The sequence below is a fragment of the Pseudopodoces humilis genome, chromosome 21, assembly GCF_049639895.1.
Source record: "Pseudopodoces humilis isolate 2021_Gansu_Grassland_sample_001 chromosome 21, ASM4963989v1, whole genome shotgun sequence".
Lineage (NCBI taxonomy): Eukaryota > Metazoa > Chordata > Aves > Passeriformes > Paridae > Pseudopodoces > Pseudopodoces humilis.
Window position 1 is genome coordinate 6,472,390 of NC_142220.1, and position 23,338 is coordinate 6,495,727.

General features: G+C 40.1%; 1 protein-coding gene across 1 annotated transcript in view; it reads right to left on the bottom strand.

The window, feature by feature from the left end:
- The window catches only part of GRB2 (growth factor receptor bound protein 2), a 48,795-nt gene that overhangs the window by 5,812 nt on the left and 19,645 nt on the right, over positions 1–23,338 (bottom strand). Inside the window, exons 3-4 of the mRNA XM_005526760.3 lie at positions 4,853–4,950; positions 389–511 (exon numbers count right to left, since the gene is read on the bottom strand). Coding sequence (XP_005526817.1) covers positions 389–511; positions 4,853–4,950 — 221 coding nt within the window. The remainder of the gene's footprint in view (positions 1–388; positions 512–4,852; positions 4,951–23,338) is intronic.

A 23,338-nucleotide genomic window follows, 5' to 3' on the forward strand; every position in this document is an offset into this window, starting at 1 on the left:
AAACATACTTGCAAATGTACTACACAGAAAGACAAAGTAATAACTTGCACTGCAGAGGAGGAATGAAGGAGGATAGGAGATTGTCCACAATGGGTGCTTTGTGGCTTTAAGAGGGAGGAGTGGGATCCACAAAGAAGCCACCAGACAGTGCCTAGGTCTGTGTGAGCCACATGCCACCAGGTCAGTCCTGTGGGCTCACTGCAAACCAGAGCAAAAATGTCTGCTCTATTAGAGAGGGAAAAATGTCACTAGAAGAACAGGAATGCTATAGAGCATCTGTGAGATTATTCCTGCTCCTCAGCATTGACAATCACCTGCCCTTGACTCAGCAGTCCAAAGGAGCAGCCAATGGCTGATTAACACACAATTGCTCCTGGGCAGGACTTACTTGACTGAGAGAGAGAAGTCCCCGGGAGCACTCTCACTCTCTCTGATGAGGAAGGCACCATCGTGTCTCTGTTTGCCCAACATTTCTTCAGCCTTCGCTCGGGGAATCTTTCCAAAAAACCACCTATGTGGGGAGGAAAAGAAAACAATAGGAAAAGTTACGAATTTTAATCTATTCATGGAAGAGCCCGAAACACCACTCTGGAAACAAGACCTTGTCTGTGCACTGCCCCATCCTGCACATGTGTAAAGTGCATTTTGTATCTAAATCAATTTCTTGTCTCTTTCAGATCAGGTGGTAAGACACATCTACTTCAGTAGAGAGAATCAATATCTTCATCCAGCAGCTGTTTGCTCCTGCAGCCCAGAGTACAGTCTCTGAGTCCTACCAGAGTCCTATGGTCCAAGCCAAGTATCATCTGTCAGAAAGATGAGGCAGGTGCCAGGACTGCAGTTACACACAGACCCAGTGAGAAAAGCTCCCTCAAGGTCTCTCTGCTCCACTGCAGAGGAGTGCTGAGCTAGGCATGGACTCCGTTCCAGAAAAGATGCTGATGACACTTGTTTCAGGAACCTCTTTTCTTGCTTTCTCCCACAGACAGGACAATCCAGCAGCTTTCATAGGAGGAGTCACATGAAGTAGCTGCCTCATGCAAACCACATCCAAAATTCCCACCAGCCACAAGCTGACCAGGATATCAAGGCTGAACCTACCTCAGGCCACTGGATCATCAGCACTGACCAACAGCCTGGTCATGGGACCCTTGTCCCCATTTACATTTGCACTTCCAGACTAATCCAAGATTAAAGGCAAAGAAGGGATGACTGGTAGGTCACATGGCATGAGAAAAGCAGAAGCATCTTCACAACAAAAAAGCGGAGCTTTCAGCTCTGAGGAACAGATCACACAGGACAGCAGCACTTATCACACCCACACCCACAAAGATGACTGACCTTAGAGGAGAGCATTTCATAACAAGAGCTCCACTCACACAGCCCACTGCCTGCAGTGAAGGTTTTGCTGCAGCAACAAGGCAGGAGTTGCAGAATCCTTCCTGAAACAGTCATTCTTAAGAGAAGTTGGAATCTTGTGACGTCAAAAAGTCACCAGATCTTTCTCTCTAAGGGGACACTACCTCTAGAGCTGAAGAAGGACTGATTACTTGGTTACCAAACACACTTTACTTGCTTGAAACTCTTGTGTATTTTTTATCCCCTGGGATGAAAATGAAAAGCTTCCTCCCTCAACCATCCTACTTCCAATGATCAAAAATTTCATGGCATTTTGTACATTCTGGGTGATTTAGCACCTGTGCTGCTTCTTGGTACCTGAGGTGAGGTGGTGGCAGACTACCTGCCCCTCACTGCACTCTGCTGCCCACAAAAATCAACCAAGAGAAACTATTAAGGGAAACTCCTTCAGAATTCAAAGGTAGTATTTAATTTCCTGGGCTTTTGGCACTACTGTCAGAAAGACAAGGAAGTCCTGAATTTTCTCTCTGCCAAATGCTGCTTAAAGCAAGCTTTATATTATGATTTTATATATTTCACCATACTTATTGTTTATTAAGTGCCTTAATTCTGTTTAGTTCTCAAATAATTCTCAGTTGTTCATGTGACAAAGTCTCATCTTAAATACAAACAAAAAACAACTTCACCTTTCTCTGTAAAGTAAGAAGGAAAGCCTGAAAGAGCTTAATAGAATCCTTTCCGAAGCCTCAACAGTTTACCTGTTTTCCCCCTAAATTTTTCTGAATCACTACAAAGTAGAAATGTACTGTTCTTTTAAAAGAAATAACACTTCCAAAGTGACAGTGCCAAACTACATAAGTTTTCTGTTTTGAGCTTCCCACCAGTTTTATACTTTACCGCCACATTACCCAAAGTAAAAGAACTTGAATTAAATGAAAAGAAAACCCCAAAGATGAAACAATGTTACTTTGCAGGACTACCGTCTCCTTAAGAACACAGGTGAAAAAAGCAGCAGAAGTGTTGTGCACATATCTTTGCTACAGAATGTCTGAAAAAATTAACAGACATCACAGCATGTCAAAAATCACTTATGGAGAATTAGGCTAAGTGACAACTACATTCCCACAACTTTTCTTCTGAACGGCTAAGCCTGATAAATCTTGACTCCAACAAACTCTGTAATGCAGGTAAAACTCATCCTGTCAGCACTGCAGAACCAAATGCAGGCATTCCTGCTGATGCTGCACAGCCAGAGCGAGCTGCACTGATTGTACAGCAGAGGTTCTCATTGCTTCCAGCCTCCCCTCAATCGGCACTTTGGCAATTCCTTCGGCTTCACTTCACACAATCATTTCACTTGGCCAAGTTCCTCCACAGAAATTACAATACTGCAAAGTGAGATTTCAGCAGTATCCCCAGGAGAAGCTGAAAACAAACACAAAGACCTGAAAAACCCTGGATCAGATCCATGGTGTGTTTCATAAACAGCAAAATCTTGTCCTGCCCCCTTCAAGAGCAAGGTGTTGCTGTACCTCCACAGTAACCTCCCTGCCCAGAGCTTCCTCTAGCTCTTCTCTGTCCTGTCTAGTTCTGTCCAGTCTTTGCTCTGTTAATTGGGGTGGCAATTCAGATTAACCCTTCAGGTTAATCCCCAGGTGAGTCCGGTCACTGAGAGGTGCCACATTTTCCTTTCATCTTCATTTGCTGGTAGTTATAAAGTGATCTATAAGATTTGCAAAATACAAGTAAGGAGAAACACTGCATTTAATACCAGCTGTGCAGTTGGAAGATTTAAGTCTTGGATCCCAGGACAGGATTTAAAGCCATATTCAGCTGCTTTCTTTCCAAAACCTCTTGAAAACAATTTGATGATAGTCTGAGTAAAGGAACATTCTTTTTCTGCTCAGCTGCCTGCAGTTTGCTTTTTGTATGACCTATATGACTAGAGAGCTCTGCACTACAGCTAAGCCAACATTATGCTATAAAAACTTTTGCATAATTTCCCAGGGTTGTTAAAATGCAGTAGTTAAGACTCCCAGCATTGCTGACACATGGCACTGCCTCCATCCAGATGCCATCAGCGGTTTAAAACATTTTCAGATAAGATCAAATTAACTATGCTTAAAAACCAATATCAAATTCACCCACTTGCAGGCTCAAATGTTGTTCATTCCCTTTTGATATAAAATGTGAAAAACTGACAGCTCTGTTCCTCTAAAACAAAATACCATGGAGGATCACAGAATAAACTGATCACCATAGGAGACATCACTGCAGGATAACTCAAATGCCTGGAAAATTGTAATGAGAAAGTACAAGCACCAAATCAATGTGAGAGAAATTGCAATGTGGATTTGTGATCCCCAGTGGACTGGTACAGTCAAGGTAAACCAGACATGTTACTACAGAAAACAAGGCTTTAAACAATTTCAGAATTTTCTCTGTGTCCTTGCTTCACTTCCCACTTGGCTGCCCTTAAGTATGACACCTCTTCTTTCTTGTTGGGGCCAAGGCCTCAGAAGCTTCCTTCTGCTATTTCAAAAAGGCCCTTAGAAAAATTCTTGATTGCATTTAACTGCAATATCTTCATTATATAATGACAGTCACCACTTACATAAATCATCAGTTTTTGTGAGCAAATGAAATGCTACAGCTCCTTGTAAAACCCGTGATTACACGTTTTGCTTCTCCCTCATAAACCTTCCTTTGAATCTGTTACCCAGAGCTCGCTGTTTTTGTTCAGATGTTGCAGGATCTCAAAGGTAGGCAGAACCAAAGTTTAGCAAAAGACAGCAGAAACACATGAACTGACACAAAGAAAATACCCAGTCATGAAATACTAGTTTTCATATGCTGGGTTCGTTACATCTAGTGGGAAAGGTTCAAAGTAGTTACTCAAACACAGCTCTCTGGAGCAGCAGTTCAAGCCAACAATGCTTGTGTAACAGCACTTTGAGGTCAGGCTGTTTTGTGAAGAAGGTGTTGGACCAGATGACTATTACAGGTCCTGTCCAACCTTAACAACTATGATTTTATGCTCAGGGTGTGACAGACATACTACAAGTTCAGCTCCAAATACCCTTCATCTTTTGCAGAGCAAAATGCCATGATTTTTACTCTTAGCTGCTCAGTACATAAAATTGAGAAACATCACAAGATCAAAGACACTTTTCCTGGGGCAGTGCTAGTGACAACAGTTTACTGAAGGGTTTTCTGCTGTTTTATGGCTGCTAACTCCAAGGTTGCTGTGTTTGACCCTAAGAAACAGCAGAGTAAGTACCACAAAGGCCTCCCAAAACACCCTGCTATGCTGCTACTGTGAAAAGAGTTAAAGAAAACTCTACAGAGATACACAACTCACAAGCCATCCTTTATCTGTCCACACATTGAGTAGAACTGGTAAACTGGTAAAATTTTAGCAGAAAATCATCCTTCTGTTTGTGAGCATGCCAAGAGTAAGACCAAGGGAGCCTGTCCCAAAAGCTCTACTTACGGATGGGGTTTCATTTCTATGTAGTTCTTGGGAATGAAGCCATCTTTTCCATTGAGTTCTGCCTTGTACCAATTCTGATCGCATTCTTCATTCAAAACCTGAAGGAAGAAAGCAAATAAAAATTAAGCTTGAGATACATTCAAGATACAAACAACACTGATGGAGGTAGCAGGTTACTCTTCCCATTTCTGTTGAGCAGTTTTTATATTAATCAAGTTAAACACATTCAAACAACAAATGTAGATGAACAAAGTTCCTTCTTTTTATTTTTTAAGGGGATGCTTTTCTTGCTGTAATTTTAAACATGAACGAAAGATCAGGAGTCACAAGAGAGGAGCCACATGAAAAGGTAGTTTTAAAAAGCACAAATTGATATTTCAAAGCATACTTGCTCTAAAAACTTCAATGCTTTATTTTTCATTGACTTTCTGTCAACTGGTATGGAGCAATAGGCAAGCCTGGTGCATTGACTGAAAGAGGTCCCTCCGATATTGTATTATGTTCTGTAAGTAAAACCATGCTATTGTTTGAAACTACCTATCCTCAAGATGATTTTGTGTTGGAAGTAAACGCCTCAGAGGACCTGCCCCCTTCCCTTTAAGATTAAACATCACAACACCACTTTTCCTCAAGCACTTTCATTTCTTCTCAGCTTTCTCAGGAGGATCCAACAAAAAGCTAGATCTGTGGTAAAAAAATAAAAAAGCCTCAAGTCACAAAAGTATCATATGATTAGCCTGAATGCAGGAAGATGAGGAAATGCAAAGAAAAACATAAATGCAGATCCAGAGATCACATACTACACACACACAGTTATGGTGAAGATATCCACCAAACCCCCAAACTAACTCTTGCTATATAATTATGTTTCTTTATTTCAAGGGTGGTGAGAGGAAATTAAAGAAAAAAAGGAAAGAGAAAGTAAAAGCAGACAAGAATCTGCAAGTGCATGTCTTATGCAGAAAATTATACTCTAAAGATCAGTGCTTGCTGCCTTTCAAAAATATAATAAAGATATCCATCCTTAGGCCCATTTCAGGATATTTTCAGCTGAAGAGGCTTTAACACTTAAAAGATCCCAAGTACTAACTTACACGTAGATGAAACATTCAAGCTGTCTTTTGTGCAGTTACTACTTTGGGCTTCCATGCATTTATTTACAAGCACTGCTCCAGCATGCACAGCAGAGTTCATTTAGCTGGGGTAATCTGAGCACAGGTCATGAGCAAGTGTGGCACTGTTACAGTCTCTGAGGTAAGAGCTCACACGTGGAGAGCTGCCCTAGATCAGCTGATGTCTGCTGGACTGCCTTGGAGCTGCGGGACAGCACCTGGGCAGGGACTGATTCCTCCTCAACACAAAATACAGTGAGACACCAGCAGCAGCTCTGGGATATTGAACAGGGATGACAGAGATCAAAAACAGGTGTGTAAAAAAAGTGAATCGTGCAGAGACCAGGGAAGGCATGAAGCCTGGATCTGTAACTCAGTCATGTAAAGATTTCAGCACACTGCTTCCAAGAATCAGTAATTTGGGGCTGTTCTGTAATTTAAGCTGCCCTCACTGGAGTCCTGCACAACAGAACACAACTCAAACATAATATATCTTAATATGATTTCAATCTTGCAGAACGGTGTGCATTCCTTTATCAGAGATATCCCCCATGAGCTTTGGTAAGCTCATGTGCTACAGACTTGTTTCATCACCATCAGAGAGCAGCTAAGGGATCTGGCAGTCTGTTCTTTTCCCAAAAAGAATGGGTAAAATTGTAGTTTCACCTGAAAGACACTGCCACAGTTTTGGGGGTTTGGCAGTAGGTATTAAAAAATTATCAGAAATTCTAATGTCTAAATGTAAATTATTTTAATGAGTTTTATCTTGCTCTAAAGATATGCTAATAGATTTGGAGAAGCCAAATCACATTGGGCTTTGGGTACTCATTAATGCCTGGCCTGAAGCCAAATGCCAGCAGGGAGCAGTGCTGAAGGATGCATTAAAGCTTTGTGACCAGAGTAAAAAATAGCTGATTAAAGGCAGGGTAACCTAACTGCCTACATATCTGCATGTCCAACCTGTTCAGGGGACTTCTGCTGTAGTGATGAGCCCTTCATAGCAACCCCTCAGCGGCTTTGTTTGCTCCCAAGACCTTTTCCTGCCTCCCAGCCAGGCTGACGTTATCTTCGCAGCCCGTTGTCCTTTCTAGGATCATTTTAACGAGCTGTCACAGCTCCATTCACACCCTGGCAGGCAGCCAAGGATCCATGCCCTGTGTTATGGATCGGAGAGCTCATACACACACACACACACACACACACACACTCACCCTGTAAATACCCCTTTCTGGGTTCCCTTTCTGGCTCTTCCAGAGAGAACAGAACACACTGTTTTCTTTCTAAAGCTCCATGTTCCTGTATCATTTCAGCAGGAGTCATCTCCACAACACAGATCTACAAAACCATTTCTTCTGACAGTGTCAGACACCCCTGGAGCTGCTCCCAATGCTTAGCCAAGCAAAACTGACTTGTACTGAAGTACATTAAACTTTGAAGTCACATGCACAAGGCTGGAATTCTGGTAGTTCCTATGAAGTTATGGAGCTATTATTATAAAAACTGCAGAACAGTCCTGTAAAATTTCAGCTTTAAAAAAAAAATTATGCCACTAACATCCATTAGTGAAATGTAACTAAAGTAAGTCAGGAACACACATAAGAATCTTGTGTGTTGATGCATCTGCCTTTGATGTTTACATCTGACACTGCTCTCTTATTTTAAATCATAAATCCATTGAAATGAAAGAACTGACTTTAAGCAATTAAACCATTTTACTGCAAAATGTTTCATGAAAAGCACTCCGTAAATCTATCTATTCTATACCTCCAAACGACTTCCAGAGAATAAATCATATTAAAATTTATCATCTGGATACTAAAACACAGTGCTATGTCTCTAAGAAAAATATTAATTCTTAACTGAACTACAGTAAAATTTCCCTGAACTTACCAAAGCTACAAAATTTAATCTAAGTACCACATGCATCATTGGATTTTGCTTTGAATAATTCGCCAAGTACAAAATGAAAACACAGATAAATTAATAACAAAATGAAACTTTAAAGATTCACTGATCCAAACTGGACAGCCTTCAAGGTCTGCAAAAAATCTGAAACACTTTTTATCTCAACTGCTTAAAACTGCTGCTCTCTGTGTAGGTCAAAACCTAAAGAGTTCCTCTGCTTCCAATCCCATGGCTGCTATACATTCAGTCAGGTTTATGACAGAGTGACTCTCCTTTCACATTGGGGCATCTGTGCCTGTAAGGAGGAAGGATATTTTTATCCCCTCCATTTGAAGCCATGCTGTCATGTGATGTCCTCAGCCCGCAGTCAGCCCTGTTTTACAGTAACAGTGGCTCAACTGCGCCCAGCAGTTTCCCAGTTCGATAACAGCTCTTATCAACAAAAGCCCATCTGTTCCCATGGAAATGGAGAAGAGGCACCGCAGAACTTGTGTGGTAAGACAGTTCCCAAGTTTCAGCTAGAACAGTTCACACACAGCAACCATCCCCTGCCATGTTCAATTCCATACCTAATGAGTATTTCCAAGCACACCCTTGGGAACTGTACACCAGTCTCAACCCTCTCAAAACCAAACTGCTTTCAGGAACACACAGGCACTAAACTGGAAGATAACCAGATCTGGCTCAGCTCTCAAGCTGACACCCATATGCAAACATGAAACTAAACATAGTGCCTCAAATGTTATGTGGTGTGAATTTAGCTAAATTAATCAGCATGTTTCCGTTTTGGAGAGACAAACCCCAAAAAATGTATTCAGAGAGGCCTCTGAGTTTTGGCTGAAGCTCCTCTTTCCCCTCAACTCCAAGGTTTTGGGACTCCTGCTGTAATAACTGAAAAGGAAAACGTAACACAACTGCTGCAGTAGCACCTGCTACTGCCAATGTAGTTTTTATCCTCCACAAAGTCACAATGACAATGCCACAAAGAAAACAATGCAGTATATTAAAAATATTCCCAAAGTCTGAAGAATCCAAGGAAAGCACTCATGACACTCAAACTAGGGCAGGAATTAAAATTTATTAAGCGAACAAATGTTCCAAAGGGAGCAACTCTGCAACTGGATTTCTAAGCCTGGAAATTACTTGTCCCAGGATGGAACAGCCCTTGGGAGCAGGGTTCTCACCCTCAGAGAGGGTATTAAAGAAGAGGTGCTTTAACACTGCTTTTTATTTCAGGGAAAAATGGCTCCTTTTCTGCTCTGATAGTTACAAAGTAGATATAAACCAGCAAGTAAAAACTGCTTCAAGGAAAACTGTCTGGATTCAACAAAGCAAGTTCACTACAGCCGAATGTAAAACATTTTTGTTCTCTGCAAATTTACTGTAAATGGCACCACAGGATATTCAAATTCATCTCTTCAAGGTTTTGCAAAGACAACCCAATACATGGCCTAGTCACCTGCAGCTCCTGTTTCATCTTTGTGTTGAACAAATGAATCCTCTTGCCTCTGGCTGTGTGTCACCAAGGTGGCAGTGAGGCAGGAATGGTGTATTAAGGAAACCTGGGGAAATGTGCCCATCAAAATGACACTGTGACTCAGACCAGGCCAAATTAAGTTTTTCTTTTCTTGATTTACTCATCACACACTCTACAGTTAATTTTAACCAAAAACTTGCAATACAAAAAGATACACTGGACAATTAGGGTGACTCAAGAACACTGCTGAAATATTTTAGGCTTTTTCTTAAATACAATTTATCATGGTAACATATAGGAAATGCAAAATATCCACATTTTTCAGAACAAAGCCTACAGTACCGTGTTTGAACATCCTTCAAAACTGTGCATACTTGTTCTCTAGGTAGATATAAAAAGCTGTGGAAATGCTTAACAACCACTGAGCAAAAAAATTACCAAAAACAGCCTGAGAAAGACTGTTCCTTAAACTGCACTCAACTATTTAGGTATTACAATATAATATTTAGTAATGGATGTAGATTGCACTATAATGCAGTAATGTGTTATAGATACAGGTTTTCATTCTCACTCTCCCCAATTCACATTATCACTACAGAAACATTTCTTCCCACAACTTTTTAAAGGCACAAGAAGAGCACAAAACACAAACTCAAAAGAAAGTAATTCAGAAAGTCTCCTCACCACAATGAAGTCCAGGGGTCTTTCTTCCCCACACCTCAGTGGTGCTTTTGTCAGAAGCCTTATCTTAAATGACGCTGCTGCTTCAACACACACACGGACTTTGCACATGCACACCACCCATGGCCTTTTACCACAACAGCCAAGCAGCTGGAAGCAGGAGTCCAGAAGAGGAAATTTTGAGGCTTTTCAAAGCAGAAGGCTTTGAAAGCTGTCTGGGTTACCAACTGATGTCTTTAGTTTCTTTGCAAAGAAATTATGTCTGAGTTACCATTCATCTTGAAGGAACCTGGAAACTCCCCCAAAGTAAAACACATGATAAAGTTGAGACAACAAACCAACAATAAAGTCACAGGACAAGGCCACTCTAGGATCTAAGCTTCTCTTTCCAAACCCTAAATAATATTGCCCTCCATATCTGCTGCACAAAACTACTCACCACTGGAGGTTTGTGCAATATAAACATTCACACATATATTCAGAATTACCCAAAACTTCTAAAAGGGTTGATGGGGAGAAGTAGTTGGGTAAGATTACAGGAAATTATGTTATTTTTGACTGCATGAGATAAAGAGAAGTTGTCACTACAATTTCATGTAATATTTCACCATGCAAAACCCAATTCCATAAGAAAACTGACTAAAGTCATCAAGAAATCCACAGTGGCACTGGCTGGCAAGTGCAGTAAAATCTGTTGTAAAAAAAAAACTCCAAAGAGAGGGCTGGAGCAAAGAATTAGCATTCAACCTTTTACAAAACCACCTTTTGTATCTTTTTGTAGGTAACACAAGAATACTTGAGTCCACTTTATGTTAACTGAGGCACAGTCTAGTCTAGCCACAAGGTCAGAACCCAGCACAAACTAACTCACACCCTGCCTCCCCAGCGTCGCCAGTCTGGTACTACCATGTCCCCTCTGGCAAAAATCTTCAATTGTGAAGAGTTATTTATTAAGGATAATAGGAAAAAGTGAAGTAAAAAACCCAATCTAGACAACAATTCTCTTTCTCTATGGCTCACCTTTTTTGGTTCATGTGACACAAAGATGGGAGGGAAAACCCCACCCCAGTATTTTAAAGTATACTGCAGTGAGTTCCAAAATGGAGATCCTGGAAGGAATCAATAAAGTTCAAGAAACTTTCCCACAGGTCTTGCATTCCTCCTGTGTAGGAAGCTTCCACTAGCACATACACATGGAGGTAAAATGATAACAAATGTGCCAGTTCTGCCTCTGATGTTGTGGATAGAGAGATTTCAGCCCCAGTGACTACACAATTCCTTTCAAATTAGTCCTCCCACTACTACCACCTGTATAATAAAGGTTAAGCTGTAGATACCACAAATAGTCTATTTTCAAAAAGGTTGATGGAAAATCTCACTAACAGAAAGCATGGCAACCTGAAGCAAAAAATCAGTATTAGTGATTTTAGAGCTCAAACAAAAATAGCTTTACAGAGCTTGAAGTAGCTACAGCTCACATTCTAATTAGGCTTTCCACATCTCAAAGGCCCCCAAGTGTTTCCGAAACAGCAGGGACTCTCAGAAGTGAGATTCATTTTATGTTCAGCAACTTTATGGTACTTAAGTGAACACTAATTCTGACAAACTTCATAATGTGAGGACTACTTCAACATTTGATGTTGCAAGGAATGCACGGTCTCATTCCAGTGCCTGATCAAAATGGAGTGCAAAGCAGTAAAAAGCCTGTTAGCACAGCCTAAACTCCACAGCTTGGCCCAAATAGTGGAGAGCAGAATGCTTAGGGATTCACAAGAGCAGTTTCTTAAAAAGAGGAAGGGGAGTGTTGTTTTTCCCCAACAGACCAAGGGTTAGTTTACAGTGACTAAAGACCAGGACCAGCCACCTTTTGTAACGAGCTGCAGTGCTCAGGATGTTATCACGGAAACAGAAGACAAAACATCCTTCCTTAATCTCAAACCCAATCCAGAGCAAATTCGGAAGCCCTGAAGAGCACAGCATTTGGCTGGTTTTCTGTGGTGCAGCGTGGATTAATTCACTCAGGTACTACTAGGGATGGGCATTTGCTTGTGAATGAGTTAATTCACTGAGGTTTTATTTAGCATTGCTTAATTTAGGATTAAATAGGGTCCCAGCAAAACCACCATTGGTGAAGCACAAACTGAAGAACAGGTCATGTGCTGAAGCCTAGAGAGCTCTGTGACATCCTCCCTCTTTTTTCCTGAGGAAAGAAAACAGCTTTGAATTCTGAGTACAAACCTGCTTTATCTGGGAAAGGTTCAAAATCCAAAACCAGACCCCAAAACAACCCAAATGCATATATGCACACATCTACATAAAGAACAGAGCACACATTGCATCAAGCACTAAATAAATCCTCAATTTTGTGAAGAAAAATTTTGAAAGAGGTCTTTTTACCTACTGGTCAGAGTAAGGTCTCCTGGTTTCTATTCCTATATCTGCTGCTATAAATTCCAGGCCATCTTACAAAGGCTGTTTCAAGCTGCAACTTCAAGTTTAGCAACATGGACACCAAGCATAAAACACATCTGTTTTCATGTGCTCTAGACTATTTATCCAAGTACAACCAACTACAACCTTTCAGTCCTTTAATGAAATTATGAGGTTTTTGTAAAAGCTCTTGGCATAAGCTCTGAGGGATGAAGGTTGAAAGTCACTAGCAAAAAATAATAAAAAATAGCTATCATACATTCTAATGAGTGTTTCAGAATTGTTTTTGAGCTTAACAGAGAAACAGCAGAAATACCAGCAGTGGGTTTGTGGCAGTTTGCAAAGCATATCAAAACTATACATTTCTCACTTTCTGCACTTCTCTCTTTGTGCTGCCTCTGTTGTAAGCCAGGACTCGATAGTGTGTCTCAAACAAAAACTGAAAAAGGTAATGAAGAACAAGCAATCATAGCATGTGCTTGTCCTTTTAGAGCTTTACAACACAAATGAAGCTGGTCACTACAGTAAAACTGAAAATATCCTGAGGAAATACACATGCCTGGCAGCCCATAGATCAGACATTCACAGCTTGCAAAATCCATTCCTAAACTGCTTTGGTGTAACAATTTTACTTCAATACCCAGCAGTTCCTACTTCTATTTGCATGTGTCCTACTTGTCCTGCTGTCTCCCACTAAAATGCACTGCTGGAGAATGTATTTTTCACCATCTCAGAAGAAAGCAGATACACCTGCCACAGAGACAGGGACAATGCCTGTGATTATACAGCAGAAGGCAGAGCTGCTGGCTGATTGTTCCACATGTTGCCTTTGAACACACCACAGTCAAGGACCAAAACATTCACTAGAGGACAAGAGGTTTGTATGAAGCACAGGATATAGCACCACTAACAACCAGCCCCTGATCACCTCATGCTTGGTACCCCAAACCTCTACAGATATAAAATTCTCAGAATTTCTCTGTAAAGAATGACAGAGGAAAAAATGCTGAAATTAGGACAATTGTCCTTTCTGTTCTAAATGGACATCAAACTACAGTGCTCCCCGGCTACAGCCTTACATGCACTGAGTGGAAGAACTGTTTTGCATGGTGAGCAGGTATTACAGCCCTGTCTGTACAACTAAATATGAGGTGACATCACTTCGTTTTCAACCAATTTTCCACTGTAATGTTTGGGGTATTTTCAGAGGAACTGACAAGTGAGTTACTCCCTGTCCTGCACTGATGCAGTGATTATTTCTGCCTAAAACTCAGACAGTTTATTGATCCTTGTTGAACATCTTTTCATTTTCACACTTCTTCAAATCATCATCACAGAAGGTGTCACCTAAATGAGGTCACTCTGCTTGTAAAAACAGATTGACAATGACAGTGGACACAGTTCAAGAAGCATTTGGACCATGCCCTCAGGCACCTGCTGTGACTCTTGCGAGTTGTACTGTGCAGGATCAGGAGCTGGATGCCATGATCCTTGTGGGTCCCTCCCAACTCAGGATATTCTGTGATTCTATGACAACCAGGACTGATAACCCAGAATGCACTGGTAAGTCTGAGTGACTAACAACATGATGTACTTAGAAAACCTGGAAAAAGTTAAAAGAAAAAACATGTATGTCTTGCACTGATCATCAGACAATCTGGTGAGGAGCAAGCCACATACCAATGCTGCCTACTACAAGGCAAAAATGAAGGAAAAAAATGTAAAGGTTGTCCAAAACCCAAGTATGTTTATGTGGGAATTACAATTACAAACATTATCTACTGCATTTTTAAAGACACCAAGGAAAGGTACAACTCCATAAAAGCCTTGGAAAAAACAACTTATGTGAGTTCAAAGTACCAACTTTCAGTTTTTGTGTCTAAAGGAAGCAAATTAACCTGAGCTGCAGATGCTGTTTTTTCCAGTGAAAAGGCTATTGCAAACACACAAGCAAATGGTCCAACATGTTTCCAAAGGTCAAACCAGGCAGATTTCTGCTATTAAAGACAGTAATATAAGTAAGAGAGGGGGATCAAAAAAGGCTTTCAGCACAACTGGCATACAAGACAAATAACATTTAAATTTTTTTTCTTCTATATGCATGGTTTTGTTTAAACTGTTTTATTACAGTACTCAATACACATCCATTTTACACTGCAGATATATTAACAGAGCAATAAAAACAACTTTGCTTCATCTGGTTTTAAAATTTAAAAGCTTTAGGATTCTACTAGCTATATTCTTATTTAATATTGATTACTTAATATATTATAGCATTGTAAAGTTTACAGAATGTTAAACAGTCTTACTCAGCTCTTTGTCAGAAAGACACCAGGAATTATATCAGACAATTAATTATCTATAGGACAAAGTTTCCTAAGTTAATTACACCAAATAGGACATATTGAAAAATGTATTTGAAAAAACTGTGCAACACTGTAGTTACTCTGATACTTTTGTGCATCTTTTATTGATGTGTGTTACATCTCTTAACATGCGTGTTACTTTTGAACTTTTGTGCATTTCTTATTGATGGTCCTCAAAATCCACAGTTAAGTCATGCCTTGAAAGGCACAAAAATTTAATTCTACTAAACAGAGCTATAAGCCAAGATCTGGTTGATTTAAGCCTTTATTCAGGAATAAGGATAACAGCAGGCATCTCTCAATGCAGTCAGCAATCAAACTGTTAACACTGATACTGCACACATCTTGACCTTGGAATTAACAAGCTATACTTGGGAAATCCTACTTCTGGAGCAGGAATAACCTCTCTGTAGCAACTGAACAATCAGAATTTGACAATCAGTATTTACTAATTTCTTTCCCACCTAAGACCCACATGTACTTTTCTGCCTGTCCCCAGGGCATACTCTGCAATTTGCATTTGAAAGTAGAGAAGAAGGGAAAGCCCACATTCCACTACCCTGAGACAGCTGCCCCAAATGTCACCATCACTCAGGTCAGGCCCCAGCTGCAAAGGCTCATCACTGGCCAATGAAGTTCAAGTTGCCATTTCCTCTTAGCACCAAAAAGGTTTTACAGCCCCAGTGATCTATAAATAGTATTATCACCATCTATTTGAACTGCATTTTCCCCAATTTCAAAATACATCCTGACCTCCCCATCCATGCATTTCAAACCCCCATCCTACTGAGAACAGTGAAATAGAGGGTGTTGAAATCTCATTTTGAGATGAAAAATGAAAATTACTTTTATAAGGACCACACACGATTTTCTGAGTGATTGCTGCAAAACAACAGTGCCAAGAGATCCTAGGCAGGGTCTGAAAACTACTGTCAATCTGTGCAAAGAAGCCTCTTGAAATACATACCTACAAAATACGTATGTTTCAATATAATATATTTCAAGATAACAAATATAGAATTAAATTCATAAAAATACACTTTCCTATTGCTGTTGGGATGGGCAACAGCAGTTGCACCTGCATAATTTAGCTGTGGTCATAAAATTTCCCAGGCTTATTGATGGAGAACAAAATTATATAAATGCTTGTGGGATGGAAGGACAAAGATTTTTATTAAGCAGACTTCACACACAAAATGGAAAAGAGTAACTAGAGATAGTTAGACTAGAAAATAGTATTTAAAGTAATCTAGAAAGCCTCATTACCTTTCTACTGTGTTACGAAAAATCATCACCCAATCTCCAGGCTATATGAAGCGTTTAGATGCAAGGCTTACTGCAGCTGCCTTACACCAACAGACACCACAAATTAAAGACTTGCCTCATCAATCCAGGGCTTCAACAACTCTGTTTGCTAGAATTTTGTACAGGAGTCTTATGGATCTTGTTTACAGAGCCAACTCCTGCCTCAAAGGGACTGCAATCTTGCCAAGAGCCAAGTTCAGGGGAGAAAAGAAGAAAAGCTTTGTGTTTGCCACAGGAAGGGTTCACTGTGCTCATCTGAATTATCCTCTTCTTACAACAGAGGCGATATGATTCACATCAAGTGTCAAAGTCAACGAATTCTCAACATCTTTATTTTTCCTTCCACCCTTGACAGCTCCTCACTGAAGTTATTACCGGGGGAGAGTCACAGCAACAGCTCTGACCTCGCCATCTATTCCCCCTTCCTCCTCCACTATCCCAAATGGAACAAGCTTGCTATCACTGAGCCAGCTCATGCAATTCTTTATTCTTTGCAATTTCCTACCTCTCATTTGAATAAACAAATACTTCACTGTTATCTAAAAATATATTAAAACATTGCCAACAACTCAGCACTTAAAGCAAAACAACCATCACCACCCAGTGTGAATGCACAATAGAAATAGCATTCTTCGTAAGGCAAAGTTTTAGAGTTCTTGAGAACTGCAAGAAAAATAACTCGTTACAAAAAGAAAAGGCTGCTCTGCCATCATGACACCTGGCCAAATGCACAGCCCCAGGGCAGGATTGGAGACTGCCATCCATGCCAGCTTGGGGTGGCTGATCTAACTTGCATGGCAGTGGACCCAGCATAACTACCTTGAATCAAATACAATCTTACCTTAAAAAAAGAAAAAAATTAAAAAAAGGAAACTCCCACCCAAGTCCAGAAAACCAAGCCAAAACAAAAAAAGCCACTGAATACAAAAAACCCCAAAACACAAAACCAAACCCAAACTCCACCAAACCCTTGTCCAGCCCATAGTGCAACTCTACGAATGTCTGTGCTACCACAATACCAGTGACACTCAACACAGAGTGTTCTGTCTCTAAAGCTCGGACATGCCCTCAAGACACAACTCCACAAGTGGAGTTTGTCACAGCTGCTAAATTCAGCTTCTCCCTGTATTTTCTTCCCTACAGCCATTCGTTCTCACCTCTTACTCTCCACCCCCATGCTGTGCTGGCCCAAGTGTTTGAGGAGTTAGTAAGACAGGAAGGAGTGAAAGAGAAAAACAAACAAACATCATTTTCAAGGGCTGATTTTTTTCCAACTTGCTCAGTCCCAGTGAAGCTCGGTTACTTGGGTGAATTGTGTTTCCACAGAGCACAGGAATTACAACTAGAGGAGAAACTCAAGTGGTCCCTGTACTGCACAAAACAATAATGCCTTGTTTAGTCAGACACTCCAAGCAGTTGGAGTTGCAGGCAGCAACTTCAGTGATGTTCCAGCATTGCAGCTTCTCTCAACACCAGGTGTAACAATAAACACCACTGTACAGAAAGGCACCATTTAGAGGATCTATAAAAATGACAGACCAAACACAGGAGAAGGAACTTGCTTCTTCCTATCCCAGCTTCAAAGCACTATCACATCTTTTCCCCTTTCTCCAAATGTAGCTTCAGAATGGGAACTGGCAAATACACTCCATGTTCAAAGATGACCAGTAGAATACTCAGAGCAATATCCAAATGCTTTTAAAAGAATTCCCTACACTATCTAATCTAGAACTCCATCAGTGTAGTACAATAAAATCTCAATTATCCTGTGAATCTGTTCAAACAGGAGTTACAATGAAATACCAATTGCTTAAAGACAGAGAATCACATTTGCTTTTTAACTTCCACCACCAGCAGCTGTCCTTTTGCATTTTTTTCATTTCCAGGCCTGAAGAAGCAATATCAGTTGTTTTATAATTGATGCCCAAATCTGTGTAGAGGACAGAGCTTCCTCACTAGGCTTCAGACAAAGAGCTCTTGTAGTCTTCAAAGTCCACCTGACAATGTTCAGTAAAACATGTTAGCCCAGGGCAGAAGTCTTCTCTGTCAAACTATAGGGTTAACCCTGTACAGTCAGTTAAAACTGAAATGACTTGCCAGTAACCAGAGTGAAGCTGTAGATAAAGGAAAACCAGGGAATTTTGTGTTACATTTGAGTTGTCCCTGGGTGTTTTAACAGCTATGTACTTTCCAGCATTTTGCATTAAATTCTGTGTTCTTGTAAGAAGATGAGGAGACAAGTCCATGAAGTTTTATATTTTTGTGTGTCAAACACTGAGACAAAGCTCTGGAAAATCCCATTTCATTTCATAAAAGCCAGTAAATGAAGTAATTCTGACCTATTGGGAACTAAGAATTTCCCAATCTTCTGAACTGTAATATCCACTACTAATTTGTTGTCATATGTGAATTCCATCCTTTGGAACTCAAGAGAGTTGATTTACTAATCATTTTAGACTGACTGTTAAGACAAAAAACCCCAAACAAAAAAAACCAACAAACCAAACAAAAAAAAACTCCCAAACAACAAACCACGACCACCAAAGTGTATGACTCCAAGTAGCAAAGTCTTTGAGTGCTTTACTGTTTCAGGATAAAATAAATATTTAATTCTTTTTTTAAAGTTTGTAGAACACACCTCAACCACCTTTTTTCACTACATTTTTTGTAGCTGTTGAAGAAAGGGTTAAAGCCAGGACATTTTCAAATCTAGAGATTAAGAGTAATAAGATCAGAATAATAAGATTACGATAATCTGCCTCACACACATAGCTAGGATCAGACCTAATCTCTTCATTTTGAGACAGATGGAAAAAGCATGAAATTAGAGATAACAGGAGGCAAATTTCCTAGAATCGGCAGCTTTGCAAGGTCTACCATATCTGTAAGTCAATATTTTGCTAGATTTGTATCTATTTAACCAATTTAATATAACATACTGGAAGGGAAAATCAGGCATCTCTAAATCCATACTACATAAACAGCAAGTAATACCTCAGTGTAATTTTAATAAACTGCAGACTATTAAAGACTAATTTACTGAGACTGCAGCAGTACCATTCCCAGATGCTTTAACTGGGAATGCAGTGAGTAAAGAGCAAACCATTTGAAAAACAAAGATCTTAAAACTGCGCATGACCAGAGGCTGTTCAATGATTTTTCCTATGGGGTGGACAAACACAAAGTAGCAATTTTTATTTGTGACCAGTCTGACAGAAAGCATTCACAGGAAGAGAAAGTTTTAACCTTCCTTTAAGACAGAGTATTAAAGAAATGCAGCATGGAACCATCCCTTCACTCTTCTTTCTGCAGAATACGAATACTGGCAGAGGGGAGGGGGGGACATATGAAATAGTCTCAAATATACAAGAGAGCGGTTATGAGTGCTACTGTTCTCCTACCTCAGTGGAAGCTGGCCAAGAACAGGGAAAATTAAGAAAAAAAATCAGAAAGGAAAAAAAAAGAAGGAAAAAAAAAAAGCATGCTGGATTTTAGCACTGAAGAGGCTCAGGATGATGCTCTAGGACTAAGTAACACTGTTAAGGGAAACAGAGGTAAGCAAGAAACCATGCAAGGAATTAGAAACATACTGGTGGCTGTAAGACAAATGGAAAATTGTTTTTCAAACAGGTAACAGCTCCTAACTTTTTCCCTGAAAAAAACAGCCTTATGCTGCAGGACAGTAAAAGCCTCAGTATCTCTAAATGAGATCCTGCAACATGACACCTTAGAGGTTCAATGTGACAATTTAGCAGCACTTTAAGACAGATATGCAAAGACCCGAGAAAGGGAAAAGAAGTGCCCCAAGAACCAGTCTCTTACTGAGCACGTTCACCTGTCTGTTCAGACTAATCGCTCTCTGAGTTTAAGAGCACAGTTCCCATGCATCTGCTCTTGGCCAGTGATTTTACACGTCTTAATTCAGCCCACAAAAAGCCTGTTCACACTCTCACAGCCCTTGTGATTTTGTATTGTATTATATAGACACAGCCACAATTAGGAATTTGATTGGTCTCCACACAAAGCTCTTCATTGCCTCAGCCCTGTTTGTATAGATGCAGGACTTGCTGCCCACCTCTTTAATCATTTAAAATGTTAAATTTAACCCTCCTTTGTGGGGAAGATGTCCAGATCTGCCTAAAGCACTTACTACCCATTTCATTTTGGGATGGCTCTCTGAGGAAAGCCAGAAGGGGAGACCTGATCCCCTCAGCTCTGCAGGGCTGCACCAACAATCCCATCCCTACAAAAAGAACAGCAGGACCAATAGTGTAATTTTACCGTCCTGGCAGAAATGAATTTTTGCTATCAGAATCTTAATCCAACTGCATGTAATCAAACCCTTGCTTAAAACAAGACACTTTCATAACTAGATTAGAAATTCACTTATAAAGCAGCATTGACTAAGATAAAGAGAAATTAATGATGCTTATCTTTCCCTTACAAATCAAGGCAATTTCAGTGCATAGAGCCAACAACATTTTGGCTCAGTGTGACACAAGAGCTCAGTTTTCTACAATATAAAAAACATTGTTGAAGGCATTTAAACCACTAATTTACCACTGAGGAACTGCAACTTATCAGAGATTTGTCTCCTGCAGAGGGACAGTTTTAATCAGTGCATTTTTTATTGTTTGTTTAACGTTTTTATTGATTCATGTCTAGCAACATCTTGAATTGAAGAGGAAAGGGACAGATATTTAGTCTAGCTGATCTTCACAGTGAGAATATTTAATAGAAAAGGGAACTCTCCTCAATTTCCTGTAACTGCAAAGCTGGTCCCACTTCCTTGCTGCTAGTGGGACATGCATACACAAGCAGAAGACACTTGCAAATGGTTTCTGATCTGAATGTTGAACATGATCTGACTCTCCTGTCCCGTTTGCATAATGCAAAGCAGCCCAAAATGCAGCAAACCTGAGTGTGACAGATCAGACCACACTGGAGGCAGTTTGCACCACTGGCTCTATAAAACTAAACTCACCAACATTTCACAGTATGAAATCACAATCTCACCAAACAAGATGAAGCTTTACTGTACAACATTACGTGAATATCAGTGATTTCCATGGTCATGTAACACTGAATGGGGGAGAATAAAAGGATAATAAAGAGGCCATTTAATGCAAAAAAGATTTTTGGGGAACTTGCTTTTAAAAGCCTTGAGAGGGCACATTGCTGTTTCCTTGCACCCATGTTTCAGTGGATGGGTGTAGGTCATCAGTCACAATTCAAAAGACACCCAACAAAGAAACAAACCTGATGGTTTAAAAATAACAACCCAACCAGAATTATGCTAGTGTTGCACTTATAACCCATAGTTCAAAGACAGTTCAAACATGTTATGTGGGGATGTTGGTCAGAGACAGAAAAGACAGGATTCACCAAGAGTCATCAACAAACAGCCACAGTTTATTATGACAGCCTCCTTTTATAGGGGGCTCAAAACTCCCAGGCCTTGGCAACTCATTGGTCTGGGTCTTAACAACATCTAGCTCCTTGACCCGTGCTATGTGCGCATTCTGGATTGAACATGATTGGCTGTTTGAGTTCAAATCTATCCTATAATTGCTCACTCAGGAACTTGTGTACTCCTGAACTAGGCAAGCCAAACTGGATTTTTGTTACGGCCAGATTTATCTTGTCTGGCTACGGACTGGCTGTGCTGTGACACAAACAATCCATTCTTACATGCTGTTCAAGCCACCTCTGGAGGCTGCTAAGAGATGCAACTCTGGTCATTTCCACCTGGTCAGGTTCTACTAAGAGAAAAAGTTTTTAAATAACAAATGTACTGAAAGATCTTTGTTCACCAAAGCCATGATTAACACTGAATTCAAAGTTCTGGGCCTGCGAGAAGCAAACCTTAATGTCAAAAAAACAGTCACCAAGGCAAACACATTTAATAAAATACATATTAAAAACTATACAGGAGAAATGTATTTCAGTGGATTTTGCAGTTAAATAACCTTTCTGAAAATAAAATTAATCACAAATTTTCTTCACAGGTTGTTCTGAGCAATTATTCTAACAGTTTTAAAAGCCAGTAGAACCAAACTGCACCAACTGGTTATGCTCAGTGATCTTTCCAAATCTCCAGTTTCCCAAACAACTGGTTTTAGTTATAAATCCTTCATTCCTTTTCCAGGTTTCCACAGGTCTTAGATCATGAGGAATACAACTTGTCAATATTCTTAACATTGTATCTTACGTAATTTTATGACGAACACTTGGGCAGTGTTCTTACCCACTTATCCACGCTTATCCATCACCAATCCCATCTTTTACACAAGTGTCAATATTCCAGCCTCTCTAGCACAAAGCTTCCTCAGTGTTTTCCCAGTGACTCCTGCCTTTAGCACATGCAAACCTCAATAAGGCAAATACACTAAATTCTCTAAAAACAGAGTAGGATTGGTGTACCAACATCTCACGTTGATCTTCAATTATGGTAACTTTCAGAAGAAATGTATGATTGTTTTCAGGCTGCTACAGGATAATGAACTATTATATCCCAGAAACTTTTAATGGCATTTAAGTTTAGCCTATTTTTGGGTCACAACAGGCTTGAGTCAAAAAGTTATGATTCATTCCAACATTAATCCATTTTTCTTTAACTCATCATTAAATGAAGCTTCAATTAGTGGAGAACCAATAGGATACAGAATGAGAGATCCACAATTCTGTTCTCATAAGTCTGGAATAACAAATTCTGAAGTCACAGTGGCCTCAATTTAACCATAAAAAGCTCAACAATTTCCAAACAGGAAAGCTTAGCCTTTTTTTCAAAGAGAAAAGAAAAACACCCTCCCACCGGAGCCTGTAAAAACACACACTCCTCAGGAGACTGAAAAAAGAACATGCTTTGATAACTGCTGATGGAGAGAGGAACTGGAGAGAAGGCCAGCTGAACCACAGACACGGAATCAGATGGCAAAGGATAAGGATCATTCCTTTAAAACAAAACTATCAAAACTAAATGGCCTTTGTCTAAGCCCAAAAAGAAGCGCCAGAAATCACTGAATGGCAAAAAGTGGAAAGACACCAATAATCTCCTCTTTTGGAAAGGAGGAGGAAAGATGCCATTGTACAGCAAGGACTACAGTGGCCACAGCTGCTGATGGTCTGTGACATCCACTCATGCCAAAACACTCTTCTTACTCTGACTTCAACTGTGACAGTACAAGACCCAAGAACTCCAAAGCAAATT